General features: G+C 66.6%; 4 protein-coding genes, 1 long non-coding RNA gene and 1 other non-coding gene across 14 annotated transcripts; 2 read left to right on the top strand and 4 right to left on the bottom strand.

Annotated features, from left to right (window-relative positions):
* Nucleotides 1–275: 275 nt before the first annotated feature.
* On the bottom strand, nt 276–10,974 carry ELAPOR1 (endosome-lysosome associated apoptosis and autophagy regulator 1). 3 transcript variants are annotated; one of them, XM_071768316.1, is made up of 22 exons: nt 10,790–10,974; nt 7,826–7,946; nt 7,179–7,371; nt 6,567–6,714; nt 6,366–6,446; nt 6,019–6,124; nt 5,786–5,858; nt 5,476–5,564; nt 5,213–5,390; nt 4,680–4,855; nt 4,510–4,600; nt 4,331–4,436; nt 4,104–4,241; nt 3,758–4,012; nt 3,330–3,503; nt 2,663–2,846; nt 2,414–2,510; nt 2,236–2,337; nt 1,666–1,792; nt 1,093–1,271; nt 601–766; nt 276–482 (listed from the first exon to the last, which is right to left on the bottom strand). In XM_071768316.1, the coding sequence occupies exons 1-22, from the start codon at nt 10,892–10,894 to the stop codon at nt 414–416; spliced, it is 2,958 nt and encodes a 985-aa protein (XP_071624417.1). In that variant the 5' UTR covers nt 10,895–10,974; the 3' UTR covers nt 276–413. The 3 variants fall into 3 exon arrangements, 2 of the variants coding, with proteins under 2 accessions (XP_071624417.1, XP_071624418.1); XR_011730539.1 differs by having other exon boundaries at nt 277–482; nt 1,093–1,290; nt 4,680–4,808; nt 5,786–5,935; nt 10,790–10,971; XM_071768317.1 differs by having other exon boundaries at nt 277–482; nt 4,680–4,808; nt 5,786–5,935; nt 10,790–10,950.
* A 1,637-nt stretch (nt 10,975–12,611) lies between these two features.
* On the bottom strand, nt 12,612–12,893 carry LOC139807633 (small Cajal body-specific RNA 2). Its single transcript, XR_011730639.1, has one exon. It is a non-coding gene; the product is annotated as a small Cajal body-specific RNA 2 (non-coding RNA).
* Nucleotides 12,894–13,386: 493 nt separating this feature from the next.
* TMEM167B (transmembrane protein 167B) lies at nt 13,387–15,144 on the bottom strand. Its single transcript, XM_071768180.1, has 3 exons — nt 15,022–15,144; nt 14,347–14,478; nt 13,387–13,860 (listed from the first exon to the last, which is right to left on the bottom strand). The coding sequence occupies exons 1-3, from the start codon at nt 15,029–15,031 to the stop codon at nt 13,778–13,780; spliced, it is 225 nt and encodes a 74-aa protein (XP_071624281.1). The 5' UTR covers nt 15,032–15,144; the 3' UTR covers nt 13,387–13,777.
* A 394-nt stretch (nt 15,145–15,538) lies between these two features.
* LOC139807399 (protein FAM107B-like) lies at nt 15,539–17,933 on the top strand. Of its 4 annotated transcripts, XM_071768342.1 has the most exons (6): nt 15,539–15,755; nt 16,128–16,164; nt 16,587–16,610; nt 16,842–16,956; nt 17,048–17,186; nt 17,564–17,933. In XM_071768342.1, the coding sequence occupies exons 1-6, from the start codon at nt 15,570–15,572 to the stop codon at nt 17,675–17,677; spliced, it is 615 nt and encodes a 204-aa protein (XP_071624443.1). In that variant the 5' UTR covers nt 15,539–15,569; the 3' UTR covers nt 17,678–17,933. The 4 variants fall into 4 exon arrangements, with proteins under 4 accessions (XP_071624443.1, XP_071624444.1, XP_071624442.1 ...); XM_071768343.1 differs by lacking the exon at nt 16,587–16,610; XM_071768341.1 differs by lacking the exon at nt 15,539–15,755 and having other exon boundaries at nt 15,977–16,610; nt 17,567–17,933.
* Nucleotides 17,925–19,920, bottom strand: LOC139807401 (uncharacterized). Of its 2 annotated transcripts, XR_011730541.1 has the most exons (3): nt 19,831–19,917; nt 18,308–18,522; nt 17,925–18,198 (listed from the first exon to the last, which is right to left on the bottom strand). It is a non-coding gene; the product is annotated as an uncharacterized lncRNA (long non-coding RNA). The 2 variants fall into 2 exon arrangements; XR_011730542.1 differs by lacking the exon at nt 18,308–18,522 and having other exon boundaries at nt 19,831–19,920.
* Nucleotides 19,296–26,789, top strand: INAVA (innate immunity activator). 3 transcript variants are annotated; one of them, XM_071768328.1, is made up of 9 exons: nt 19,296–20,033; nt 20,681–20,740; nt 21,525–21,649; nt 21,733–21,852; nt 22,325–22,553; nt 23,827–23,880; nt 24,124–24,508; nt 25,071–25,659; nt 26,499–26,789. In XM_071768328.1, the coding sequence occupies exons 1-9, from the start codon at nt 19,517–19,519 to the stop codon at nt 26,538–26,540; spliced, it is 2,121 nt and encodes a 706-aa protein (XP_071624429.1). In that variant the 5' UTR covers nt 19,296–19,516; the 3' UTR covers nt 26,541–26,789. The 3 variants fall into 3 exon arrangements, with proteins under 3 accessions (XP_071624429.1, XP_071624428.1, XP_071624427.1); XM_071768326.1 differs by having other exon boundaries at nt 19,298–20,033; nt 26,442–26,789; XM_071768327.1 differs by lacking the exon at nt 23,827–23,880 and having other exon boundaries at nt 19,297–20,033; nt 26,442–26,789.
* The last annotated feature ends 146 nt before the right edge of the window (nt 26,790–26,935 follow it).

Below are 26,935 nucleotides of genomic sequence, written 5' to 3'. Positions count from 1 at the left end.
ACCCGATGGCACCCCAGAGGACTCCGAGTCATCCTATGTGACCCCACAGCCCCCGTGTCAATCCCTGGCACCCACCACTCACCCCTCAGCAGCCACCCCCAGCCCCCCCGGGGACACACACATCAGGGACATGTCCCCCACCGGGGGGGTGACAGCTGTGCCACTGCAAACCCCCGTGTGTCCCCCTCGTGTGCCCCCTCCCACGCGTGTCCCACCCCCCAGGTGCCGGGGGGAACACACAGACCCCCGGAGCCGGGGTAAAAACCCCCCCCCCATTTTATTTGGCGTGTCCCGGGGGCACGGGAGGACAGGGGGGGACAGGTACAAAAGCCGTAACAAAGCTCCGCTCCCAGGAGGGTCCCTAAGGCCACGTTGGGGGGTGGGGGGGGTGGTCGCGGATGTCCCCCCCAGTGTCACAGCTCTGGGCCACCGCTGCTGGACGAGGTCTTCAGGGGGACCGAGTCGAACCCATCCGGTGTCCTCTGCAGTGAGGGGGAAACTGAGGCACGGAGCAGCCACTCGCCCCCCCCAGGCCTGTCCCACTGTGGTGGCTTTGTGGGTGGCTGCTCCGGGGTTGGGACCCCCCCACCCCTCCATTACCTTTGACGTCAGGGACTTGATTTTGCCAAAAAGGGACTTTTTGGTGGCAAAGACCAAGTCGTCCTCAGCATCCTCCCCCTCCATGATGGCGCAGCTGTCTGGGGCCACCAGCTCGCTGTCTTTGGCCACTGCTGTCATCACCAGCTTGGAGTACTTGTACTCCAGCCTGGGGACAGGGCGGTGACGTCAGCCGTGACGTCATCACCAGCTCAGAATATTGACACCCCAGGTTGGGGACAAGGTGGTGACATCAGCCATGATGTCATTGCCATTTTGGAGCCGTGACACCCCAGTTTGGGGACAGGGAGCAGTGACATCAACTGTGATGTCATCACCAGCTCAGATTATTGACACCCCAGGTTGGGGACAAGGAGCAGTGACATCATCCGTGACGTCATCACCAGTTTGAAGCATTGGTACCCCAGCATGGGGACGGAGTGGTGACCCCAGCCCCACCTGTGTCCCCGCCGTGTCCCCTCCCAGGCCCCTCACCGCTGGTTCTTCCTCCAGAAGTAGGTGGCCACCCCGGCCAGCAGCAGGGCCAGCGCGGTGCCCGTGGCGATGCCGCCTTTCAGCCACAGCTCGGGGCTCCGGCACTGCCCCTCCCGTGGCGCCGGCAGTCGCTGCCCCCCCCGGCACAGCCGCGGCTCCCGCCAGACGAAGGTGGTCCTCTGGGGGGACAGGGACAGCCTGGGGGTGACACCAGCCCCCCCGCCAGCCCCACTGGATGACACCATCTGCCGGTCCTCGGCTGCCACCGGGGAGGTGACACCAGACCCCCGCTTCTGCTCCCCCCCCGCACCTCCCCCCCTCCCCGGGCCATTCGGGGTGGGTGACACCGGCCCCATGGCTGTCCCCGGGGAGGTGACACCAGCCCCCCGATTGTCCCCACCCAAGGAGGTGACACCAGCCCCCGCCAGCCATTCCAGGTGGGTGACACTTGTCTGGGTGGCTGATGCCCATCCCCAGTTGTCCCCGGGGAGGTGACACCAGCCCCCCCAGGCCATCCCAGGTGGGTGCCACTGCCTGGGTGCGTGCCACCCGTCCCCGTTGTCACCCCCATACCTGGATGCCACCAACACAGGCACTGACGATGGGGCGATAGTGGGCGGGGGAGCAGCGGGGACACCCCTCGCCTGTCACCCAGAGGAAGTGGAAGGTGCAGCCATCACAGGTACCCTCAGGACATTTGCTGGGGGAGGGGGACATGGAGGTGACACCCCAGAGCAGGGGCCACAGGGACACCCAGGGGATGCACCCAAGGGTCCCCACAGCCAGCTGGGGTACAGGGTGGTGGGAGGTGGGGGCGGCACCCTTTGGGGGGGCCCTCAGACAGTGGTGACATGCTGGGGGGGGACACAGGAATGGCAGTGTCCCCAGAGCAAAGCACCCAAGGATGTGCCCAGGGACAGGCTGGAGACGTCACCCTGGAGGGGGCAGCTTGGTGGTGGTGACACCCCAGGGTGGGGGACATGGGGGTGCCCAAAGCAAAGCACCCCAGGGATGCACCCAGAGGAGTGACACAGGGACAGGGTGGCAGGAGGCAAGGGTGCCACCATGGGGGGGAGGGAGTGTGTGAAGATGGTGCCCGTGTCACCAAAGCCCCCAGGGTCCCCAGCCCGTGTCCCCCCCCACCTGGGGACAGTCAGGCTGCCAGTGCCTGGGAGCAGCGGGTCACAGCGCAGACGGACAGTGGTGGCCCGGCCACTGCTGCAGGGCTGGGACATGTCATTGGACCTGCCGAGGGGACATCGGGCGGCTCAGCGGGGGGACAGTTGGGTCCCTGTGTCCCCCCACCGCTCACCCCCCTCACCTGTAGAAGAAGATGATGTCAGGCAGGTCGGGGGGGCCGGGGGGGAAGAGCTCAGGGGGGGAGGTGACACCATCCAGTGACGAGCCGGTGGTGACACCTGTGGCAAGCAGGGTGAACAGTGTCACCGAGGTGTCCCCAGGGTGTCCCCGTATTGCTGGGGTGTGTCCTTGTGTCACCGGGGTGTCCCCATGTCACTGGGCGGCCCTCCATGTCATTAGGGTGTCCCAGTGCCACCAGGGAGGGGCTCACCCAGGAGGCGGTCTGCCAGGCTGACGGGCTGTGACGTCACCGCTGTCTTGCGGCCCATGACGTCAGCAGGCACCAGGATGGCCTGGCAGACATACGATGTCACCAGGCGGGCAGTGTCCCTGTCCCTGCCGGCCGGCAGCCGCGCCTCTGTCACGTTGTCACTGCAGGTGGCCATCTTCCTGCCCTGCAGGGACAGCGCTCAGCACGGCCCTGCACACGCGTGTGTCTGACCGTGTGCACACGTGTGTCTGACCATGTGCAGCCCTGCGTGTGTCTGCCCCACACCTGCATGCACACACCTGTGTTTGCTCTGTGCCTGTGTGCACACGTTTACACCACAGCTGCACACACACTTGTGTTTGCACCAAATCTGCATGCACACACGTTTGCACTTCAGCTGCTTGCACACGTGTGTTTGCACTATTTATGCACCCCTACATTTCCTCTCTCTCCACACCTATGCGTGTGTGTGCAGTACACACACATCCACACACGTGTGCCCTCTACACAGGTGCCCACATGCGTGTTCTCAGTCCATCCCCCCCAACACACGGGTCCACCCCCTCCCCCCCCGACACGCGTGTTTTCCCCTCCCCTTACACCTCTGTCCCCCCTCCCCACGCCCCTCCTCCCGCCCTCCCCGTGTCCCCAGTGTCGCTGATGTCACCTGGTGCCCGCAGAGCCGCAGGCTGTAGAGGTGCCGGTAGGGCCGGCCCTTGGCGCTGAAGCTGCCGGCGCTGGCCAAGGTTCGGCCCGAGCCCAGTCCCGGGAACTCGTAGGTGAGGACGTGGCCCCGCAGCACCAGGGCCAGGCTGCAGTTGTTGTAACACAGCGACCGCAGCTGGGGACAGCGGGGACAGACAGCGGCTGGGGTCACCCCCATGGGGACACAGCTGGGGTCACCCCCTGGGGACAGTGGAGGGCTGGTGACACCCTGTAGAGACATCACCCACCCTGCCACCCACCCGGACTGTCCAGAGGGGCTGGTGTCACCCCCCTGCTCCCCACATCACCACCCACTTGTGCTGGCTGGGGAGGGGCTGGCATCCCCATGGGGACACCCCCCACAGGGGTGGGACACATGGGGACGGTCACCTGGTTGCTGCGCGTGCCGGGGCCGCAGGGGTGGCAGGCGGGGGTCCCATCGGCGGGGTGACCCCGCAGGTAGGTGCCAGGGGGGCAGGGCCGGCAGGTCCCCGAGTCACGGTCCAGGACATTCCCAGGGGGACACGGGGCACAGGTCCCGGTGGGCTCGGGGACACAGCGGCGGCAGAAGGAGGCCACCCCGCCTAGCACGTTGGTGACGTTCACCGAGTAGAGCTTGGCCACGTCACTGGTGTACCGCCGGCCCTGCCACCCAGAGACTTGTCACCATCACCCCCCTGGCACCCACAGACCCTTCAGGGTGGGTGTCACCCCCTGGTCCCCCCTGTCCCCTCACCTCCTCGCGGTAGGGTGTACGCTGGAAGGCCCAGGTGAAGCTGGTGGTGGCATTTTTCTCCACCACGTAGGTGTAGGATTGCTTCCCCTTGGGACCCGTCCACGTCTCCACTGGTGTGTTGGTGCGGGAGTTGACACCCTGCGGGGACACAGGGACAATGGGGACACCCCCACCTCCCGCAGGCCCTGGTGTGTGTGTGTGTGTCCCCCAGTGTCCCTTCCGCTCACCACCATGAAGTAGAGCTCACAGCTGACACTGCAGATGGTCTCAAAGACAAAGGTGATCCTGGCCACCTCCCTGCTCTCCGTGTCCTCCAGCACTGGGCTCGGGGGGCTGAGGACAGCATGGGGACACTGCCAGGCTGTCACATGGCCTTGTCTCCCACCCCTGGGGACACCCGACTCACCTGAAGCCGGGGACCACCAGCGTGAGAATCATGAAGTCGTTATCAGAGGCTCCTGCAGCCGTGTAGATGTAGTCCCCAGCCACCTCCCAGCCTGCAGGGACACAGTGACAGCTCTGCGGGGTCCCTGGCTGCCCCCCGTGGGAGGGCACAGCAAGGGGACAGTGTCCTACCTGCCATCCCCTTGTACTCGAAATTGATGCCACTGAGGACGGTGGTCTCCATGTTGGGGGGCAGCACGTTCCACCACTTGTACTCCAACCCCAGCACTGGCTCAGTGCCTGCCGGGCAGCTGTGACAGCCTGGGGACAGGAGGGGACAGCCCTGCACCGGGGTGGCACCCATCTCCCTTGGGAGCCCCAGGTGCCCCAGTCACCCCTTGGGGACAATGACTTGGGATGTCCTTACCCTGGCCAGGGGGACAGGAGGGGACAGCCCTGCACTCACCTCCCCCAGCAGCTCTGGGTGCCCTGGTCACCCCTTGGGGACAATTACAGGGCCACCCTCACTGGGGCTGTAGGGACAGGAGGGGACAGCCCTGCACCGAGGTGGCACCCATCTCCTTTGGGAACCCCAAACACCCCAGTCATCCCTTGGGGACAATGACAGGGCCATAAGGACAGGAGGGGACAGCCACACACACCTCCCCTCGGTAGCTCTGGATGCCCCGGCCACCCCGTGGGGACAATGACAGTGCTGCCCTTACCGGAGCCATTGGAGTAGAAGCCGTGGGGACAGGGCTGGCAGGCGGTGCCATTGCTGGTGGCATAGCCGGGGTTGCAGGGGGGACACTTGGTTTTGCCCCCCGAGGGTGGCAGCTGTGCCGCCTGTGGCAGCTCCTCGCTGCAGATCTTCGGCTCTGCCCACTTGTACATCAGCTGCGTCTGCCCGGGGGGAGCGGGAGGGCTGAGCCAGGGGACACGGGAACACGGGGTGACACCCTCCCCTCCGTGTCCCCCCCGGCCGTACCTCCCCGCTGGCATCGCAGGCCGTGTGGGTGTAGAAATAATCCTTGTCGGTGCAGGGGGGACGAGGCTTGCAGGACGCTGAGCCGGGCTCTGGCCATGCAGGGGAGGGGACAACGCGGTGGCTGAGCCAGCCCAGTGAGGGGACCTTCCTACTGTCCCCACTGTCCCTGTCACCGTGCCACCGGGGAGGAGGGGGGTGCCCACCAAGGGCTCCTGCCCCCCGTTGCCCAAGGGGCAGTTCAGGAGGGCAGAAGGGGGGAGGGACAAGAGATAAGAGAACAAGGGGAGGGGACACAAGTGTCACCGCTCACCCGCGTAGCTGTCGGGCGGGCAGGGCTGGCAGGCGGTGGCCCCTTTGCCGGAGAAGGTGTCGGAGGGGCAGAGCTGGCAGGCGGAGGAGCCGGCGTTGGGAGCGAAGGTGCCGGGTTTGCAGGGGAAGCACTCGGAGGTGTAAGCCACCCCTGGCAGCGGGAGGGTGCTCAGGGGGGAAAAACCCCCCAGGGAAGGGGTGTTGGGGCCCCCCTCCCAGCCTGCACCCCCTTACCCGTGATGCCGATGTTCCTCACCAGCACCGGCTTGGGGACCTTGGCCCAGACAGAGAAGGCAGTGGTCCGCCAGTACAGCACGTTGTTCCCGCGGCTCAGCTCCACCTGGGAGGGGGCAGGGGGTGCTGGGGGGGTGTCTGTTTGCTGGGAGGGGGTTGGCACCCATGGATAAGGGAGTTAAAGGACTCAGTTGGGGGGCCACCCACCCTGGGATGTCCCCATGGAGGTGGGATACCCCATGGGGGGGGACACAAGGGACCTGGGGGAGGGGATACAAAGGACCCTAGGGGACACTGGGGGCTATGTGAAGGACCCCCTCCCCCGTGTCACCTCCCTCCCCACTCACACTGTGAAACTCCCAGCCCTTCTCTGTCGTCCGCATCCACCGCGACTCCTCCACTGAGGACTGGCACTGATCGTTCTGCACCTGGGGGCACAACGTGAGGACCCCGCCATGTCCCCCTAGGGACACCCCCCCCATGTCCCCAGGGTGTCTCCCGTGTCCCTGTCCACCCCCCTCACCTCCCCCCTCCCCCGTGTCTCTTACAAAGAACTCGAAGACGATGCTGCTGTCGGGGTAGATGTACTCGAAGGAGACGCTGCCCGACTGCTTCAGGTTGACAGCGTACATCAGGGTGGCCGTGCACTCGTCCGTGTTGGAGGCCACGTAGTCCCCCAGGGGCACCCACGTCGACCTGGGGTGGGGGGGTGGGGTGTGACAGGGACCGTGGGCTCCATCACCCCATGGCAGTTGGGATGGGGACAGCTGGGACAACCCCTGGGTGGGTGGTGGGGCAGGGAGGAGTCATTGGACATGGGGGCTTGGGGACAGCAAAGGGGACCAAGGGTGGCACGGGGGACGTGTCACTGCGGGACACACGTGTCACTGGGGGGGTTTGGTGGCCCAGAGCTGCTCACTGGGCCGTGGTGGAAAACAAAAGCACCGGTTCGTGTTACAAGGGTGTGGGGAGTCCCACGGGTGCTCCCCCTCTGAGGAAAGCTGCTGGGGGGGTTCAAGGGGGTCCTGCAGGGGCAGGTGACAGGTGGGACATGGTGTCTGGGAAGTGGGGTGCTCGTCCCAGCACCCACCCTGCTCACTGCTGCACCCACCCCCGGGGTGTCCCAGTCCTCTCGGGGGGTCCATCCCAGGGGGACTCACGCTGTGCAGTTCTCCACCGCCTCTCCCAGCCCATCCTCCAGCTCCAGGTTCGTGGCTGCCGTGGCGAAGCCGTGGGGAACCTCGTCCCACTCATCGAACCGGACCCCGGTCCCCAGGGAGTAGGTGCCAGGGGCACAGAGCCGGCACCCCTGAGCCTGCATGTCCAGGAACTGCCCCGCCTTGCAGGAGAAAGCTGCCCAACCCCGGGGGGTCAGGGGGGGTCTGTGCAGGTGTCCCCCCCTCTGCAGCCCCACGGTGCTGCCTCAGCTTCAGCGCCCTCCTCTGATGCTGAGGGACCCCCACCCTGAGCAGCATCGAGCAACACCCCCCAAACACCCCCCAAACACCCCACCCCACCACCCACCCACACAAATTTATGACTTTTGACAACGCTGCAGCATCCTCCGACTGCCAGCACTGGGCAAGATGGGACCTGGATAGGAGCTATGGGGTTTCCATTCCCCTCATGGCATCAGGAGCTGCTGATGAGGGCGTGTGGTGAACGAGAAGCCAGGTCCCAACGCCACTATCGAAGCCACCGCGGGAGGTGACAAACATCCTGCTGCTCGCTCCTGTCCCCATCCATCACCCTCCTGCCACCCCCCAACCCCACCCTTGCACCCCCCCGCCCCCCGCCCCCATCTTACAGCACTCGGTGCCCCGGACGGGGTCGGGCAGGCCGGTGCAGAGCCCCGGGGTGTGTGGCACTGCCACCCGCCAGCGCGAGCCCGAGCTGTCACACGCCGTGTACTCGTAGTGGTACTCGGACTGGAAGAGAAAGCACAGCGGGAGGAGGGGGGTCTGCAGCCCCCAGACCCCCCCACCCTGAGCTGACACCCCACCCCCTTTTCCCCCCCATGGCGGTTGTGTCCCCCCCTCCCCTGCACGAGCTGCGATAGCCCGGACCGGGGTGGGGGCAAATTGAGGGGGAAGGGGCTCAGGGCAAGGGCGGGGTCCAGACTGGGGGGTGCGGAGGACGGAGGATGTTGGGAAAGGGGGTGCACTGGGTGAGGGGGTACTCAGAGTGGGGGGATGCTCTGGGAGGGGTGCTTGGGGGGTCTCTCGGAGGGAGGGATGCTCAGGGTGGGGAATGCTCTGGGGGGGGTTGCTTTGGGTGGGGGGGGGTGCTGAGGCGGGGGGTGCTCAGGGTGGGGAGACAGGGTAGGGGGTGCTCGGGGGTGGGGGGGGGTCAGGGGTGGGACATGCTCCCAGTGGGGGGGTTCTGGGCAGGGGGATATTGGGTCCCAAGGGATGCCGGGGGGAGGGAGGTGATGGGTGGGGGGATGTGGAAGGGGGGGGGTGCTCAGGGTTGGGGGGTGCTCAAGGTGGGGGTGCTCAAAACGGGGAGATGCTCTGAGAGGGGAGGTGCTCTGGGCAGGGGGTGCTGGCACTGGAAGGTCCTGGGGTCCCAAGTGATTCTGGGGGCAGGGGGTGCCTGGCTGAGGGAGGGGCTTCAGGTAGGATAACCACCCCCCCGTTTCCCTGCACATCCCCCTCCCCGGGTGCCAGCCCCCCCGGAGTGCCGTGGGGTCATCAATGCCCAGGCCACCCGTGTCACAGCACAGTCACCCACGACTTGCCACCCCCTTCTGGGTACACAAGGGGGGATTTGGGGGCAGGGGGGGCAAAACCCCATCGCGCAGCTGGACCGGGTCCCGATTTGCCTTGGCGTGGGTGGCTGAACACCCGCGTGGGCACAACCCGGATCCACCGTCCTGCTGGGACCCCCCCACCCCACCCCCGGGCTGGGTGCTGGAGCAGCTGGAAGAGGCGTGGGGACACTGTGACCCCCCCGTGTCACCAGCTCAAGGCTGGGGAAGAGGTGATGCTGGGCCCGGTTAAATCCCCCCGGGGGGGCTTGGGGGGGTGTTGAAGGCCGGGTCTGGCTGCCCCGTGGTTGTGGGGGCTCTGTGTTATGGGGGGGTGGGGGGGTTGTAGCCCCCCCCCCCGCCCTTGTTGCAGCATCTGTGGGGTTGGGGGAACCGGGCGTCGCGGCTTCGTGCTCCCGGCAGACAGCGGAGCGTGGCGAGGGAACGGGGCTTTGATGTGCCCGTCAGAGAGAATTGGGGACGGGGAGGGGGGGAGAGAGGGGGAGGAGGAAGGGGGGGGGCTGGGGAGGGAGGGAGGGAGGGAGGGAGAGAAGGGGGAAAGTGGGACGGGGTGGGGGAAGAGGGAAAAGGGGGATGGAAAGAGGGAAAGTGGGAGATAAGGGAGAAAGGGGGGCAGTGAGGGGGGAAAAGGGGGAAAAAGGGGAATAGAGCAGGAAACTGGGACATTTAGGGGGGACAAAGGATATTGGGGGGAAAGGGGAGCATTTGGAGGGAAGGAGGGAAAAGGAGAGGGGGGAAAGTGGGAAATTAGGGGGAGGAAGGGACACACTCGGGGGAAGAAAGGAGGAAATTAAGGGGAAAGGAGGGGGAAAGGAGAGGGGAAGAAGAATATTGGGGGGGAGTAGGGGAAAGGGGAGATGGAGGAAAAGGGGATGGGAGGAGGGGAATAGTGGGGGAAAAGGGAGGGGAAGTGGAACGAAGATGAGGCAAAAGTGGGACGGGGGGGAAGGGGATGGGGGAAAAGGGGGGAGGGAGCGGGACTCTGCCTGGGGTACCCCCCAAAACACATCCAGGCAGCACCCGCACCCCCAGCCTCAAAACGGGGACGCAGCGGGGGTGCTCCCCCACCCAACCAGCACGGGGAGTCCCAGGGTGTCCCCCCAGCTCTCAGCATCACCCCGAGGGATTCCCTTGGGAAGAAAGAGGGGGGTACGGGGCTGTCCCCCTTCCTGAAGTTCCCCCGTAGCTGAGGGGCTGGGAGCGGTGCTATTAATCCCAAAAGCTGCATTTTTAAAGATAATGATCACAATAAATCGATTTAATTCAGCCCCGGGGCTCCTCGGCCGGAAGAGGGGAGTTCCCCAGATGGGTGGGTGGGAGGGGGACAAGGGACAGAGCTCCCTCCTGGGGACAGGTGCCAGCCGCCGCCTATTGTTTCCAGCTCGGGCCACGGAACAAGCACAAAAAAAAAGAATTCCTGGCCCAGATTGAAAGCGGCTGCAGGTCGGGGGAGATGAGGGGGGGGCGAAGGACACACAAAGGGGGAGGGGGGGGGAACAAGCGCATCACCCCCGCACCCCCTCCCCACTTCTTTCCCCTCGTCGGCCACTTTGTCACCACTTGGTCACCTCGTGCCGGGTTGGGACTGGCACTTGGTTGCGGGGGACACGCGTGACCACCCCCCACCCCCTGTTACACACATCCCCCCCCACCTCCCCGGGAGAGGGAGGGACACGCGCTTTGGGGACATCCCCACATCTTCCTTGGGGTCACCAGCTGATGGGGGACCTCCCCCTCCCGAGATGACCGTGGAGCAGGTGTCACCTCCAGAGGTGACAGCCCCCAGGGGACAGCCCCAGGGACCGAGGGGGTCCAGGGGGGGCTCGCCCCCCCCTGCCCCCCGAGCCCCCCCCGGGGCCCAACTAGTGCCTCCGCGGAACCAGCCCCAGACCCGGGATCGGGTTTATTTACCGGTTGCCGGGCTCGTGCCCCCCCCCGCCCCCCCTCCGCTCCGTTTGTGCCCCCCCCCCCCCCCCCACCGCCACCTCCCGGTACCGGTACCTCTTTGCAGACGTGTAGCTGTTCCCTGGTTCGGCCCGGTGAGACGATGCTGGTCAGCCACAACATCAACAACACCCACCGGATCCCGGTACCGGTACCGGCCATGGCGCAACGGCAACGGAGGCAACGGATCGGCCCTGAACGGGCACCGGCCCCGCCGCCCCGCCCCCCGCCAACGGCCCGGCCCCGCGCGCGCACCTGCCGCCACCTGCCCCCGCCCCCGGGACCGGAACCGGGACCGGAACCGGGAATGGCACCGGGAACGGCATCACCCCCGGGAACGGAACCGGGAGCGGCACCGGGAATGGCACCGGGAATGGTACTGAGAACACACCGGGAACGGCATCACCCCGGGAACGGAACGGGGAACGGAACAGAGAACGGCACCGGGAATGGCGCCGGGAATGGTGCCGGGAACGGCATCACCCCCGGGAACGGAGCCGGGAATGGAACAGAAAACGGAACGGAGGATGGCACCGGGAACGCCATTATCTCCCGGGAATGACACCGGGGACGGCACCGGGAACGGCATCACTCCGGAATGACACCGGGAACAGAACCGGGAACACAGCACCGGGCACGGCCCGACACCGGGAGCGTTATCCCGGGAAACCGCGGGAAAGGCACCGTGCACCGTGCCACCCCCACCTGGCAGCCCCGAACCGGGGGGGTCACCGGGGTCCGGCTCTCCACATGGCCACGGGCAGGGGGGTGGGCGTGTGTCCCCGTGTCCCTTGTCACCCCCCCTGAGCCCCTGTCCCTATGCTGCTGCCCCCCCTGCTCCAGCCCCCCCGCAGTCAGCCCCGGCAAGGGGCTGGGGGACAGGGGACATAGGGGAACACAGGGGGGGTAGGGTGGGACAAGGGACACAGGGGGGGATGGGAGGGACACGGGGGACAGGGGACACGGGGGTGACAATTCTGAGGTGTCTGCCGTGGGGACAAGGGGGACACAGCCCCACCAGCGGGGGCACATGGATGCCGGGAGGGGACCTGGCCATGGGGTGGGGACAGGTCTGTCCCCATCGGCACCGCGGGGACATCACCGCGGGTGTGGTGACACTGGGACACAGCTCTGCACCATGGGGACACGATGGCGTGAGGAGGTGCCTGTGTCCCACGGTGTCACCTCGGCAGGTGGAGACGCCACGGAGCCAATGTCCCCCTCCGGAGTGTCCCCACAGGGCACAGGCTCTGCCAGGACAGCGGTGGCATCTTCTCCTCGTAGTGCCACCCCGTGGCTGTCCCCTTGTCACCACAGCAGCCAACTCTTGGTTACCAGAAGCTTCCAACAGAGCCCGGAGGTGCGGCCAGGCTGTCACCCACGGGTGTCCCTGCCGGGGGGACACACACAGCAAGCAGCCCCTGCCAGGCCTGGGGACACCGGGTGACACTCGCAGACCTCGCAGGGGGCTGGCATGGCCTCGTGCAAAGCCGGTGTGCATCGCACGAGTCCCTCCTTGCATGCTGCAGGAGCCCCGTGCACAGCTCCTATTCGGGGCACACTCAGCCCTTGCACACCCGGAAGGAGCGGGAGGGGCCGGGTCCCCGTGTCCCCACGCAGGGGGGGTTGGGTCCCCAATCCCGGGGGAGGGAACACGTTGGGTCCCGATGCCCAGGGGGTGCGGTGGGGTCCAGGGGGGGGGTTCGGTTCAGGGGCCCGGGCTGAGGGGTGATGGGTCCCGGTGCCCCGAGAAGGTGTTAAGGAATCCCGGTGCTCCCGGGGTGGGGGTGGTACCGGGGGTGCTGTGTCCCGGTGTGGGAGTGGTACCGGGGGTGCTGTGTTCCTGTGTCCCGGTGCCCCGGGTCGGCGGGGCCGGGCGGCGGGTCAGAATCGCAGGGCGCTCAGCGGCCTCGGCCTCGCCTATCTGATCGACTCATCCCGCCCGCCGCTGGCCGCCGCACAGCGCCCGGGGCTTCGCGGCGCCGCTTCTTCTCATCTCGGCCCGGTCCGGCCGATCAAATAAGATCAACGTGTAAAATATTGGGGGGGAGGGGCACCCACTGACACACCAGACACGCACCCCAGGCCTGCACGCGCCTTGCACGCGCCTTGCACACTCACACTCACACGCACACTCACACACACACACCCGCGCTCTCCACCCCATCCCGCTGCCGCCATCTCCCCCTCCCGCTCCCCTCCCCACGCCGCCATTTTATAGGGGGGCCGCGCGGGGCACGACGGGAAAGCGGCGCCGCTCACCCCGCCCCAGCGCGCCCCCTGCCGGCGGGAGGACCACACGCGGCACCCCCCCACGGAATCCCCCCTGCCCCACGGAGTCTCCCCCCCCGGCAGCCACCCCGCTCCTCAGGACCCCCCCCGCCGCCGGGGGTGCAGCCCCCACTCCACATCACCCCTGATCCCAACGCCCCTCACCGCCCAACGACCCAGCCCCACAGCAGCCCCCTCACCCCATAGGACCCTTCACTCCACAGCCCCCCACCCCACAGAACCCCCCACCCCACGGGTACCAGCCCCATAGAAGCCCCTTGCCCCCCATGACCCCCCAGCCCCCCAGGATCCCTTGCCCCTCACCCCCTCACCCCCCCGCCCCCCCCCCCCCCACTACCCCTCCCCACAGTGGGGCCCATGGCTGCCACGAGGGAACCCCTACTTTATTTACACATCCTGGTCCAACATTTACAACCCGGGGGGTGCCAAACCCCCCAGCTCAGGGGGGGGACCCCCCAGGGCAGCAGGGACCACGGGTGACCCCCTCCCCCATGGTCCCACAGCATTCAGTGTTGGGGGAAGGTGCTCAGGGGTACAGTTGGACCCCCACCCTCTCCAGGGGGGCTGCACTCTCCTGAGTTCCCACCCAGGAACTCCCTTTCTGACAGCTCAAAGGGGTCCCGTTGTCACCCACCCCGGGGGGCTTCAGCTCCTGGCGGGTCCCCAGGGCCACCGCAGGCGGGAGGGGTCAGGCTTGGGGAGGGGGGCGTTGGGGGTCGGGGGTCGCTGGTGGTCGGGGTGGTGTCCCCGGGGTCACTTCACCACCAGGACATAGAAAGCCATGAGGACACAGGAGATGGAGACAGGGATGTGGAGCCGGGTGCCAATGACAGCAGCTGAGGGGGGGAAGGGGGGTGAGACCCCTGTGTCCCCATCCCCCGCCTGTGTCCCCATGTCCCCATCCCCCCCGTGTCCCTCCCCACTCCCCCCCCATGTCCCCATCCCCGACCCCCGTGTCCCCATCCCTCCGTGTCCCCATCTCCCCGTGTCCCCCCCCACCCCTCCATGTCCCCATCCCCGACCCCCGTGTCCCCATCCCCCCGTGTCCTCATCCCCCCCCGTGTCCCCATCCTGTCCCTCTCTTCCCATCCCTGATCCCCAAGTCCCTCACTTGGATCCCCAACAGCTCCATCCTGGCCCTGGGTGGTCCCATCCCAGACTTCCAAGTCCCTGTCCCCATCCCGGACCCCACAGCCACATCCCAGACCCCCGTGTCTCCCCATGTCCCCATCCCCCCCCCCGTGTCCCCATCCCAGACCCCTATAGACCCATCCCCCAGCCCGTATCCCCATTCCCCCATGTCCCCCCCCCCGTGCCCTCACCCTTGTAGCAGACCCCCCAGACCCCCCTCTTTTCCCGCAGCAGCCACTCCCGCAGCCGGGGCACCCCCCGCACGTAGGCGCAGGTGCAGACGAGGAGGAGCCCGAACACCAAGAGTCCGTCCAGGGAGTAAACTGGGGGGGGGTCAGGGGACACGCGGGGACCCCCGGGGACACCCCCCCCCCAGGGACACCCTCCCCTCCCGTACCCCCCTCCCCAATGGCGCCCCCCGAGCTGCCCCTCCCCCCACACCGCTCCCTAAAGCGATGGCTTCCAACCCCCCCCCCCCCCCAAAATGGGGACACCCCCATCCCCCCCCCCGAGCTGCCAAAGGACCCCACCCCCACCCCTCCCGCTCCAAAGGGACCCCTGCCTCGCAGTGCCCACCCCCCGGGGGGGACCCCGCACCCCCCCCTCAAAGGGGACCCCGGATTTCCAACCCCTCCCCGCAGGGAAGCTCCCAGACCCTGAGCTGCCCCCCAAAGAGGAATCCCCCGTCCCGGCTGACCCCCCCCACCCGGGGGAACCCCCCCGAGAGGACCCCCCGACCCTGCACCCCCCCCCGGGAGGACCCACCCACCCTGCACTCCCCCTCCCAGCTGCCCGCCCCTCCCAGAGGGTCCCATCCCTCCCCGTTCCCCCCGTGGGACCCCTCCTCTCCTCTGCCCCCCCCTCACCGTTGGTCATGGCTGCACCGGGACCCCCCCGGACCCCCCCACGCCAACGCGCCAGGCGGGACAGCCGAGTGCCGATCGCACCGAGAGCGCCGGGCAGCAGCAATCGAGCGCCGATTGAAGGAGCACAAACCAGTACGGACAAGTGCGGGCACCCGGCACCAGTGCACAGCCCCCCCCCCCCCAGTACACACACACCCAGCTGGGCGCTCAGCCCCCCAGTAACCCTCCAGTGCTCCCAGTAACCATCCCGACCCCCAGGGACAGCACCACCACCAGGCTTCCCAGTGACTTCTCCATCCAGTTTGCCCAGTAACCCCCGTCACCCAGTGGGACCAGTGCTCCCAGCGACACCAGTGCCCCCAGAAGACCCCAGTGACCCCACTAGGACCAGTGCCCCCAATAGACCCCAGTGCCCCCCGCGGGTCGCAGTGCCCGCAGTGGAGGGGCGCGGTGCCACCCTCACGCAGGACACGTGTCCCGTGTCCCCATGTCCCCGTGTCCCGGTGTCCCCGTCCCCTCGGCACTGTCCGGGATAATCCCGGAGCTTAATGGCTTTGTCTGGCAGGAGCGGGGCCGCCATCCCTGTCCCCAGCCCTGTCACCCCCCCCGGCAGAGCCACCGGGCGAGCAGCCGGGCTGGGGGACCCCCCCCCCTGTCCCATGTCCCCAGCCCCCCGGGGCGCGGGGACAAGGACCGGCGGCGTTGGGGACGTGGGACAGTCGCAGAGCAAGAGGGTGAGTGGTGGCAGCGGGAGGGGACACCAGGGGACAGGGACAGACCCCAGCCCCGGGATGCGGACCCCATCTCCTGGGTGGTGGGAGGGGACTGCAGGGGCCACCCCCGGGGATGTCCCCAAGGCAAAGGTCTGGCTGTCCCCACGCTGTCCCCGGGAACCCTTGGCCACCCGTAGTCGCAGGGGGTGACTCTGTCCCCACGGGTGACAGCCACGAAGGGGCAGAGGGTGCCCAGCCCCACAGGACCCACAGCTGCGGTGGGGGTGACGAGCAGGGACATGGCAGTGTCCCCCACCGTGTCCCCAGCTTGGGGAGGACCCGGAGACAGGGACAGTCCAGGTGACCCTCTGTGTCCCCCTCTGCCTTTGCCAGGGTGACAAGGATGCCCCCAGGAGCAGCACGGTGACAGGTGGGTGCTGGGCGACCTGGGGGTGACAGGGACACCAGGGACAATTAGGGACACCAGGGACAATGGGGGCCTGAAGGGTGACAGCCACACAATGGATGGTGGGAATCCCAGGGATAATGAGGACTCCAAGAGGTGATGGGAAGAGACGGGGACCATGGGGTGCTCTGGGTACTGGGACACAGGGATCCTGGAAGGTGCCAGCATCTGGGGACCCTGGATGTGCCACCCCGAGACCCCTGAGCTGGGGACCCCGGGGGTGGTGTCCAGGATCTCTCCCTGTGCTGGCATGTGGCACCAGGTGAAGGAGCTGGGTGGTGTCACCTCACCCTTGGTGACTCTGTCCCAGGTTGGCTCATCCCTTGTGGTGACCCCATCCCCCATGACCCCATCCTATGGTGACCCTCTCCCACTGCTGACCACAGCCCTCCTGGTGACCCCATCCCATGGTGAGCCCACCCTACAGTGACCCTGACCCATGGTGACCCCAACGCATGGTGACCCCAACCCATGGTGACCCCATGCTTCTGGTGACCCTGTTCCCTGGTGACCCCTTGCCCTTCTGGTGACATCTTCCCCTGGTGACCCCATACCCTGGTGACCCCATCCCATGGTGATCCCACCCCCTGGTGACCCTGCTGCCCCCCCAGAGGATCTCAGGGCCGATGTCCCCTCCCCAGCCACGGCCACCGATGGCCACAGGGGCCTCATCCAGCCCAAGAAGGTGCCAAACCCGGTCTGGGAGTCCCGGAGCCACCGGGAGCTGCACCGGGAGCTGCTCTTCAGCCACAGCAGGTGAGGGGACAGGGCCGGGGGTGGGGAGGGGACAGTCCCCAGCAGGGTGGCCGCTGATGGCGATCTGTCTGTCTGTCTGTCTGTTCCACAGGGGTCTCCTGCCCCGGCACCGGGCTGAGCTCCCACGGGTGCTGGAGAGCAGGAGGCTGAGGCAGCTGAGAGAGGAGCTGAGAGGACCTCCTTCAGACCTGGAGCAGCAGCTGAGGAAACGACACCAGAGGCTTGAGGAGGTTTGTGGTGGCACATCTGTCCTTCCATCCATCTGTCCTTCCATCCATCTGTCCTTCCATCCATCCACCTGTCCCCCTATCCATCTGTCCTTCCATCCAGCCCAGCTCCTGTCTTCACCCCAGCATTCTCTCTCCTTCCCTCCCTCCCTCCCCATCGTCCCCGGGGTGTTGGGGCACCCAGGTCAGGCTGTGTCCTGCTCATGGGGACACTTGGTGCTGGGACACTTGGTGATGGGACACCCAAACTGGGAGGTGGCCGGGTCATGGGGAGAACTGTTGGAGGCAGACCTGATGGAACACCCGGGTCAGGAGAGGTTCCAGGCTGTGGGGACACCCAGAGACCCCTGAGTGGGACCCACAGCCACCCCCACTCCCAGCAGGAGCAGGCGGTGCCGGTAGGCCCTGACCCAGAGCCCCGTCCCGAGTTCCTGCTGGCACGGGAGGGGCTGAGGAAGCTGCCACTGGTGGAGCCCAGCGCCCGCCAGACCTGAGAGGGACCCAGCACGGACAGAGGGACCCCCAGGACCCCCCGGGCACCCCCAGCATATCCCAGCATATCCCAGCACTGGGAACAGGAGAGCTCATGGGGGGGGGGGGGGGCTGGTCGCAAGTGCCACCTCCCTGGTGTCCCCAGTGTGGTGAGTACTGGGACACTGGGGTTGGACTGAGCTGGCAGTGCCGTGGTGACAACCATCACCCCCACCCCTGTCACCAAACCACAGGAAATAAAGGAGTCCATTGGGTGTTCTTGATGTCAATGTGTTGGGGACAGGGATGGGGACATTGGTTGGGGTTGGGGTGATGGTGCAGAGCTGCCAGGAGGGCTGGTGGCTTGGTTGGGTGGTGGTCCCACCAGCCCAGCTGCAGGTTGGTGTCTGCCCAAGGTCTTCAGCCACCACGTGGAGTCTTCTCCTCCCCAGCCCCCTCTTTTCGGGGGGTTCTGTCCTCCCATGGAATGTTCTTTTGTTCTGCTGCCCAACTGAAACCTTTGTCACCTCCTGCCCCTTCCACCCTGGTGGGGAGAAAGTGTGAGCTTTGGGGTTTGAGCAGTTCTTCAAATCAAACACCCAACCACCTACTGCCTGCACTGGGGGGGCACTGGGACAGCTAGGATTATCCACCAGTGACCGGGTAGGAGGTCTGCTTCACCACCATCTTCATCTCCAGCCTCTGCTCCTTCATCTTCCTCCTCAGCCTGGTTCCTCTTCATCACCGTGTGGGAGGAGCAGCTGAGGGGGGGTTGGACACCTCGGTGCTGAACCTGGAGGTGGCCAACATCACCTTGGTCTGCACCAAGCAGGGCTGGGGGGAACTGGTGGGTGCTGGGCGAGGGGCTCTGCAAGGGCAGCAGCTATGTCATCACCCCCGGTATCCCCCGGTACCCCCCCAGTACACCCCCGGTACCCCCTTGCTATCCCCCAGTACCCCCTGATACCCCTCGGTACCCCCTGACACCCCCCTGGTACTCCCCCAATGCCCCCCTGGAATCCCCCCGTACTCGCCCAATACTCCCCCGATATGCCGGGGCGCTCAGCGCAGGGGCGGCCCCGAGCGGGGGTCGCTGGGGTTAATTCCTATTTAATCCCAGTTAACCCCAGTTGAACCGCAGCGCTAAGGAGATATTTCAGTCTTCGCGTTCTTTTTACCCCCGCCGGGGGGGGGGGGTTGGAGGGAGGCGCTGCCGCGGATTCTGTCCCCACACTGCCCCGTGCCGCGAGGCCCCGGAAAAGTTGGAAAATTCCCCCAAATCACGGGGGAATCGGCATCTGGGGGGGACGGGGTTGAGGGTGGGGAAGTGTAGGGCAGCACTGCTGCCTGTCCCCTGCCTGTCCCCTGCCTGTCCCCTGCCCGTACCTCCCCTGCCTCTCCCTTTGCACCCTACCTGTATTCTGTTCCCTTCCCGCACCCAGCCCCGCACCCGCCCTGTTTCCACCTCTCCCTGCCCGCACCCTGCCCCGCACCCTGCCCTCTGTCCCTGTCCCTAGTGCAGGATGGGACCGCCCTGAGTCATCCCGCACCGCACCGGGCACCGCAGCGCCTGCCCGCAGCCTGTCCTGGCTCAGCCCGGCTCTGCCCCTCACCTGCCCCTCCAGCCTGGGGACAGGGACAGGGACAGGCCACCTCAGCTGCCGGCAGGTCCCGGTTTGGGGACAGTGCCAGCGCTGCCAGCACCGGGTCCCTGCCCGCCCCCTGGCCATGTCCCCACCACGCGGGGAATGGATGGGGACAGTGTCCCTGTGTGGCACTAGGAGGGCACTGGGCGTGTGAGGCTGTGCCGGGTTATGCTGTGACACCTGTGACACCTGTGACATGCCGTGCTGTCCCCTGCCATGCTCCTACATGCCAAACACAGAGCCATGTCACCCCCCAGTGCCAGGCTGTGCCATGCCACACACCACAGGGTGCCGTGCCACTCCATGCCACTCCACACCATGTCACACCGTGTCACACCGTGTCCCACAGTGCCACCTGACCCCCCCCCCCCAGCCCAAGGTTATTCCATGCCATACCCACCGTGTCACACCGTGCCACTCCGTGTCACCCTCTGCCACTCCACGCCATGTCCTACCCTGTCCCACAGTGCCACCACCTCCCCCCCCAGTGCCCTCCACATCCCACCCCAAAACCCACGGTGCCACCTCACCCCCAGCCCGTGCTGTCACAGCCTCCGCCACGCTGTGCCACCCCACGCCGTCCCGTGCCAGCAGTGCCACAGGCCCCGTGGTGGCGGCCATGGCTGTGGGGCGAGGCCGGGGCTGCTCCTGCCCCGCTCCTCCCTCCGCCTCAAGCCCCGACACGTCCCCGCGCCCGCCCCGCACCGCAGCCGCCGGAGCGGACAGCGCCCAGGTAAGGCCCCGGCCCCCCGCAGCCCCCGCCAGACCCTGCCTCAGTTTCTCCAATCGTTCCCCCTCCTCACTGAGGGAAACTGAGGCACGGCGGAGGGGTAGGGGGGGAAAAACAGAGTGGGGGAGAGACACCCCCAACCCCCCATCCCCCCCCGGGCTTTGCGCGCACCCATCCCCCCCCTCACCGTACCGGGGGGGATTGGGGGGCTGAGGAGGGGGGGACAGCCCCGTCCCCGGGGTCCCCACCGCCTCCAGCCCAGGTGAGGGAATCAATGAGGGGTGGGGGAGGGAGAGCAAAACCATCAGGGGTGGGGAGATGGGGGTGGGGGGAACCGGAGGGAGTGGGGGGGGGGGGGGCGCACCCCCAGCACCTTTGGCCCCGGGATGGTCCCGGCACCCCGGGCACGTGCGCGCTCACCTTTGTTTATCGCGGGCCCTCCAGGAAGACAGAAACGGAACCAGCACCGCGCCTGCCCCCCACCCCCAAACCCCCACCCCCGACGCCATCGCTGCCCGCAGGGACTTGGGAGGGTGGGGTGGGGGTGGGGGCGATGCTGGGAGCTGAGGGGGCTGCAGGGAGGGGCGCACCCATGGGTGCTGCCCGGGGGGCGGTGAGGGGACAAGGGGTCCCTTTGGTGTCACCCTTAGGGTCCCGGCCGGGCATGGGGGAGGTGAGCGACAGCGACAGCGGTATCATGCTGCACTCGGGTGAGTGCCGGGGGGGGGATTTATTTTGGAGGGGGGGTGAGTGTTTTTAGGGTGCCCCCGACCCCTAAATGTGCTCTGGTGGACGTGCATCACCCCCTCCCCCCGCCTCACTCCCGAGACAGTTCAGTGCATGGGGACACTCTGGGGACACAAAAAACTCCTGGGGGAGAGGAGGGTAGGACGGGATGGGGGGGGGGGGGCAGCGAAGCGTGGCGGGGGGGCCCTGGGCTGGCTGTGACTCAGCCGGGTTTCGCTGGGGGGTGGCTGAGTCAGGGCGAAACCTTCCCCGTGTGTCCGTGTTCCCCCCCCCCTCCCCCCCCGTGCTGGGAAAGCACGGCTGCACCCATGGGTGCTGCTGGGGGGGGGGGGGGGCACCGCTGGTGTTACATTGCCCCCTCTGTTCCTGGGGATGTGGAGAAACTGGGGCAGGGGGGGTGGTGGGGTTGGGGGAAAATGAGCTGGGGAGTTTGGGGGGAATCTGGGGCAGGGAATATGGGGGGAAACTGAGGGAATCCAGTGGTGGGGGGGTTGGGGGGAACAGAGGCGGGGGGCTGGGGGGGTTGGGGGAGAGTTGGGAGGAAAGTGAGTCAGGGAGGATGGGGGTTTTGGGGGGGTCTGGGGGAACCTGAGGCAAGGAGTCGGGTTATTGGGGGGTGTTGGGGGAAACTGATCAGGGGGGCTTCGGGGGGCTTTTGGGGTAAACTGAATCAGGGAGGCTGATGGGAGGTGTGTGTGGGTCTCTCATCCCATCCGTCTGCCCACCTGTCCCCCCTCCCATCCCCAGGCCCGCAGAGCCCGGTGCCCCCCCCCAGGGAGCGGGTGCAGGCGGGACGCAGGCAGCGGCAGGTGCTGGAGCTGCGGCTGGAGGGCTGCGTGCAGGAGCTGCGGAGGCTCTGCCTGCGGGAGGCGGTGAGTGGGGGGGGGACACCCCCTGCCCCAGACCCCCACCCTGCTGCACCCCTGCCTCACTGCCCCCCTGCCCCCCCCCCCAGGAGCTGACAGGGACGCTGCCCCGCGAGTACCCCCTGAAAGCCGGGGAGAAGCCCCCCAAGGTGCGGCGCAGGATCGGAGCCGCCTTCAAGCTGGATGAGACCCTCGTCCTGCACAGGGCGGTGAGGAGGTCCCTGGGGTGCCAGGGGATGTGGGGGGTCAATGGGGGGGGGGGGTTGGGGAGCAGCTGCTAAAGATGTCACCCAGCAGCATCACCCACAGGTCACAGAACCACAGAGTGGCTGAGGTTGGGAGGAACCTCAGAACTCCTCTCCTCCCCCCCCCCATGGTCAGGGACCCCTCCCCCAGCCCAGGTTGCTCCAAGCCCCATCCAGCCTTGGACACTGCCAGGGATGGGGCAGCCACAGCTTCTGGGGGCAACCTGGGGCTCAGCACCGTCACCCCAAACAATTTCTTCCTCATCTCCAACCTCAATCTCCTCTCCTCAAGTTTTAACCCATTTCCCTTGGTCCTCTCCTTAAACCCTGGAGTCAAATGCCCAACCCCACCTTTCCTGTGGCCCCTTCAGATATTGGAGGGTGCCGGGTGTCAGGGGGGTGCTGAACGTGTCCCCTGTCTGTCCCACTCCCCCAGGACCCTCTGAGTGCCCTGGAGAGGGACCTGGCCCTGCAGCTGCAGATTGCCAAGGCCGCCCGGCGCCTGTGTCGCGAGGAGAACATCGGGAAGAGGCTGCGGAAGAGGCGTCTGACGGCGGCACTGCTGGAGGAGCAGAAGCTGAAGGATCTGGAGAACATCCTGCACCAGCACCGGGGGCTGGCTGCACGGCGCCCGCTCAGTGCCAGCAACACCCTTGGTGCAGAGGGTGAGCACCCACCCTGTGCCCCCTCCCCCCCCATGTCCCCCTTCCCTCCTGCCTTGGGAGGGGATGGAGGGGGATATGGGGGCAGCTGGGTTGGGGGGTGGGTGCTGCAGACCAGAATGTCATATGGGGGGAAGGAAGGCTGCACCCCAATTGAATGTAATCCCTGGTGAATTCACCCCCCTGGATGCACCCCAAAATCCCATCCTGAGTGAGGGCATCCCGTTTTCCTGTCCCCTGGATGCACCCCAAGATCCCACCCCTGCTGTGTGCCACCAAAATTCTCTCCCCAGGAATACACCCCAAAATAAGACACCCTGACACGCTCTCCTGGTGGGTGCACCCTGGGGAATGCACCCCAATACTTCACCTTTTGAGTACACCCTGTGATGTGATTCCCAGGGACTGCACCCCAATACCTCACCCCTGTCACATCCACCTCCCTGTGAATGCACCCCAATAATTCACCCCTGGTGATTGCACCCTTCTGAATGCACCCCAAACCTTCATCCCAGCTGGCTGCACCCCCAAAACCTCACCCTGGTGACTGCACCCCAAGAGACCATCCCTGGTTGTTGCACCCCCTGAATGCACTGCCAAAACCTCATCCCCTGTCATTGCACCCCAATACCTCAACACTAGTGCATGCATCCCCACGAATGCACCCCAATAATTCACCCCCAGTGATTGCACCTCCATGAATGCAACCCCAAAACCTCACCCCTGGTGATTGCACCCTGATACCTCATCCCTGCTGCATGCAGCCCCATGAATGCACCCCCAAAACCTCACCCACTGTCATTGCACCCCACTACCTCATCCCTGGTGCATGTACCCTAATAAATGCACCCCCAAATTCCCTCTCCCGCTGGCTGCACCTCAATGGTCCCTCCGTGCAGGTTGCATAAACACACCCCAACACCCCCCCCCCAACCCAGTGCACCCGCTGGGTGGCCGGGGAACCCCCCCTCACCCTCACCCCTTCAGGGACGGGGGGGACACAGTGGCTCGTTCCCCCCATCCCCTCCCGGTACCCCCCAACCTTCCCGACACCCCAGGTCCCGCCGGGTCCAGGCAGGCCGGGAGCTGCCGCTGGCAGAGCCGGCCCAGCCGGTACCGCCGGCCCGGAGCGTGTCGGGACAAGCGGCATGGGAGAGCGGGGAGGGGGGGCCCGCGGGGACAAGCTGGGTGGTGGCGGGGGCTGTGGGAGCCTCTTGGGCCCCCCGGTGGCCCCAGCCCCCTCCCCACCCCCGCGCTGTCCCCCCCGTCCCTGCAGAACTCAGCACCTCGGAGGAGAGCTCCCTGTCCGACAGTGCCCTGCTGGAGGAGGGTGAGGGGCTGCGGGGACAGGGGGGACACTGGGGGGGCCCTGCTGTCCTCTTGTACTCCCTATGTCCCTTTGTGTTCCTTCCTTTGTGTCTCCTTGTGTTCTTCTGTGTCCCCTTGTGTCCCTTTCTGTCCCCCTGTGTCACCTTGTGTCCCCCTGTGCTCCCCTGTGCCTCTTTGTTCTGTGTCCCTTTGTGTCCCGTTGTGTCCCGCTGTGTCCCCTCCATCCCCACCATCTCTCCCCTAGAGGACACGCGGCCGCTGGGACCTGTCACCCCGCAGGGGTCCCCGTCCCCCCAGAAGCCCCCTCAGGAGGGCGTCTCGGGGCTGCCCCCCAGTCCCTGGCGGGAGACCAGCCTGGATGGACCCTATGAGAAGACCAAGAAACCACCGAGCGGTGACCCCGGGGACGGGGACAACAACCGAGGGTCGCGGGGCTACCCCGGGTCCTCCTCCCCGGACGCCCCCGGCAGCCCCGCCCCCGCAGCCTCCCCGGTGGGCGGGGGGGGCGGGGAGGTCCCTCCCTATCGCTTCGTCCCCGTCAGGACTCTGGTGCTGTGCCGGCAGGTGGGATCCAGTGCCCCCAGCACCCCGGAGCCACCCGGCCGGAGGGGACAGTCCCAGAGCCTCAGGTATGTCCTGTGCGTGGGAAGGGGGCGACGAGGGGGCTGCAGGGGGGGATGGAGAGAACCCCGTGGGGAGGAGGATGGAGATAAAGCTGTGGGGAGGATGGAAGTCACCTCATGGAGAGGAGGGTGGGGGTGACCTCATGGAGATGATGGAACTGGAGCCATGGGGAGTAGGTGGGAGATGGTCCCATGGGGAGAAGGTGGGAGATGGTTCTGTGGGGAGGATGGAGCTCAGCCCAATGGGGAGGAGACTGGAGATAACTCCATGAGGAGGAGGAGGTCGGAGATATCCTCATGGGGAGGATGGAGCTAAAGCCATGGGGATGGAGACGATCCCATGGGGAAGAGGATAGAGATATCCTCATGGAGGTGATGGAGCTCAGCCCATGGGGAAGAGGTTGGAGATGGCCCCAATGGAAGGATGAAACCAAACCATAGGAGAAGGTTGGAGATGTCCCCATTGGGGATGGAACCAATCCATGGGAGGATGTTAGAGATAATCCCTGGGAAGGGGTTGGATATAACCCCTGGGAGCAGGGGGCTGGAGCCAACCTTCCCTCTGCAGGGTGGAATCGTGCTGGCATCCCGGGGAGCCGCGGGGTCGCAGCGCCGTCCCCCGCCGCCGTCCCACCTACTACACGGTGACAGTGCCCGCCTCCTGCATCCCCCCCCCCGGCCCCAACTGCCACTCGGGTTCCGACGACAGCATCTCCGACCTCTCCAGCGTCTCCCACGCCACCTCCCCGGGCAGCAGCAGCCCTGACGTCTCCTTCCCACCGCCCGCCCCCCAGCAGCTCCCACCGCCCCATGCCGAACCCACTTACTACCCTCGGGCTGCCCACCGTTTCCTGGCCCTCCCCGGCCCCCCGCCTTTCCTCTACGAGCAGGATTTGGCCCCTTTACGCTATCAGCGCCTGGTGGCTTCCCACAGCCGCATCGTCCGCACCCCCTCGCTCAAGGACTACGCCCCGGCGGGGGGGCGGGGGCTCTCCAAGGCTACTGTCACCGAGGAGCTGAAGTCCTGGCACCAGCGGGCCCGGCTGCGGGGTGCCCCCCGTCCCCACTCCCTCGACAGGCAAGGGGCCTTCCGGGGACCTCGTGGTGGGAACATCAGGGACATCCCCATCGCCCTGGGAGTCCTGCCACGGGCTCAGGTAGGGCCCAGGGATGGGGTGGGGGGAGCCAACAGGAGTTGGGACCCTCTGGTGGTTCAGGGTCAAGTGGTTCTGGTGGGGGTCCTCTGAGGATCTCCAGAGGAGGAGCATGGTCCTGAGGGGGGCCATGGAAAAGACTTGGGGTCCCAAGAAGGTCCTTGGGGCAGGACCAGGGTCATGGGGAGGTCTCTGGGACAGGACTATGATCTCAGGAGCATCTTGGGGACAGGACCAAGGTCCTTCAGAGCAGGATCAGGACCCTCTGAAAGTCCCCCTGGCCAGGTCCAGGTTCCACAGGCCAGGCCTGGGGTCCCATGAAGGTCCCTGGGACAGGACTGTGGTCCTGAGAGGGTCCCAGGAGAGGATCAGTGCCGAAGGAGGAATTGGGGGTCCCCTGGGACAGGACTGGGGAGCCACCAGGGGTCTCTGAGACAGGACCAAGGTGCCAGAAGTGTCCCTAGAGCAGAATTGGAGCCCTGAGGTGGCCTCACAGCCAGGACAAGGGTCTCCTGAGGGTCTTGGGCACAGGACCAAAGGACCTAAAGGTCCTTTGAGGCAGGATGGGACTCTGTGAGGGACCCTCTGGGCTGGTCCTGGGGTGCCAGGAGGGTCCCTAGGGCAGGACAGGAGTTCCTTGAGGGTCCCAGGTGGGGTCCCACAAGCAGGACCCGTGTTCCCAGGTGGCAGCACTGGCTGCCCCAGGATGGGGTGGTCTCTGCAGACATTCTGGGGACCACCCCACTACCGGGGTCCCTGTCCATGGGCTCTTTGTCCCTCCCCAGGCCACCTCGCTCCAGGTCCTGCGGCGTGGCCCGGACGCTGTCCCTGTCCCCGTGCAGGTCTACGTGCCTGAGAACGGTGAGATTGTCACACAGGTGTAAGCCTGGAGACACCCCCTCCCCAAAGCCCCCGCGGGGGGCCCAGCCTGGCTGGCCCAGGGACAATGGGGACTGGGTTGTCCCATGCCCCCCACACCCCAGCAGCCCTGGGGAGCATGGGGTTGGGACAAGGTGGCTGGGGCTGGTGTCCCCTCACTGTCACGGTGACCCCAGTGCTGATGGTGCCACCGTGACCCCGATGTGACAGTGCCACCGCGGTTGGGGCCTCTAATAAAGGTGGTCGTTGGGGTGCTCTTGTCCTTGTCCAATGCCTTGGGATGTGCCACCTCTGTCCCCCCCTGGACTGGGCACCTTGCCAGGATCAGGCCCTGGTGGTTTTGGGGTGCAGCCCTGTCTCTGGGGCTTGGGGTGGTGATGGAGTGAACCTGGTGACAAAG

Source organism: Heliangelus exortis, chromosome 25 (assembly GCF_036169615.1).
Source record: "Heliangelus exortis chromosome 25, bHelExo1.hap1, whole genome shotgun sequence".
NCBI classification, from domain to species: Eukaryota; Metazoa; Chordata; class Aves; order Apodiformes; family Trochilidae; genus Heliangelus; species Heliangelus exortis.
Note: the sequence above shows the minus strand (reverse complement) of the source record. Positions and strands in the feature narration are given on the sequence as shown.

Excerpts from the sequence above, each read along its gene's own strand:
- ELAPOR1 (XM_071768317.1), bottom strand. The coding sequence starts at position 10,894 with ATGGCCGGTACCGGTACCGGGATCCGGTGGGTGTTGTTGATGTTGTGG. Across the intron at positions 6,715-7,178 it reads GCGGTGGAGAACTGCACAGC|GTCGACGTGGGTGCCCCTGG; the intron begins GTGAGTCCCCCT and ends CCCCCACCCCAG. Across the intron at positions 767-1,092 it reads TTCTGGAGGAAGAACCAGCG|GCTGGAGTACAAGTACTCCA; the intron begins GTGAGGGGCCTG and ends CCCTGTCCCCAG.
- INAVA (XM_071768326.1), top strand. The coding sequence starts at position 19,517 with ATGCTCCTACATGCCAAACACAGAGCCATGTCACCCCCCAGTGCCAGG. Across the intron at positions 20,034-20,680 it reads CCGGAGCGGACAGCGCCCAG|GGTCCCGGCCGGGCATGGGG; the intron begins GTAAGGCCCCGG and ends TGTCACCCTTAG. Across the intron at positions 21,853-22,324 it reads CCCTCGTCCTGCACAGGGCG|GACCCTCTGAGTGCCCTGGA; the intron begins GTGAGGAGGTCC and ends CCACTCCCCCAG.
- TMEM167B (XM_071768180.1), bottom strand. Across the intron at positions 13,861-14,346 it reads CTGGGGGGTCTGCTACAAGG|CTGCTGTCATTGGCACCCGG; the intron begins GTGAGGGCACGG and ends TCCCCCCCTCAG.
- LOC139807399 (XM_071768340.1), top strand. The coding sequence starts at position 16,319 with ATGGGGTGCTCTGGGTACTGGGACACAGGGATCCTGGAAGGTGCCAGC. Across the intron at positions 16,611-16,841 it reads CCTGGTGACCCCATCCCATG|CCACGGCCACCGATGGCCAC; the intron begins GTGAGCCCACCC and ends TCCCCTCCCCAG. Across the intron at positions 16,957-17,047 it reads CTGCTCTTCAGCCACAGCAG|GGGTCTCCTGCCCCGGCACC; the intron begins GTGAGGGGACAG and ends TCTGTTCCACAG.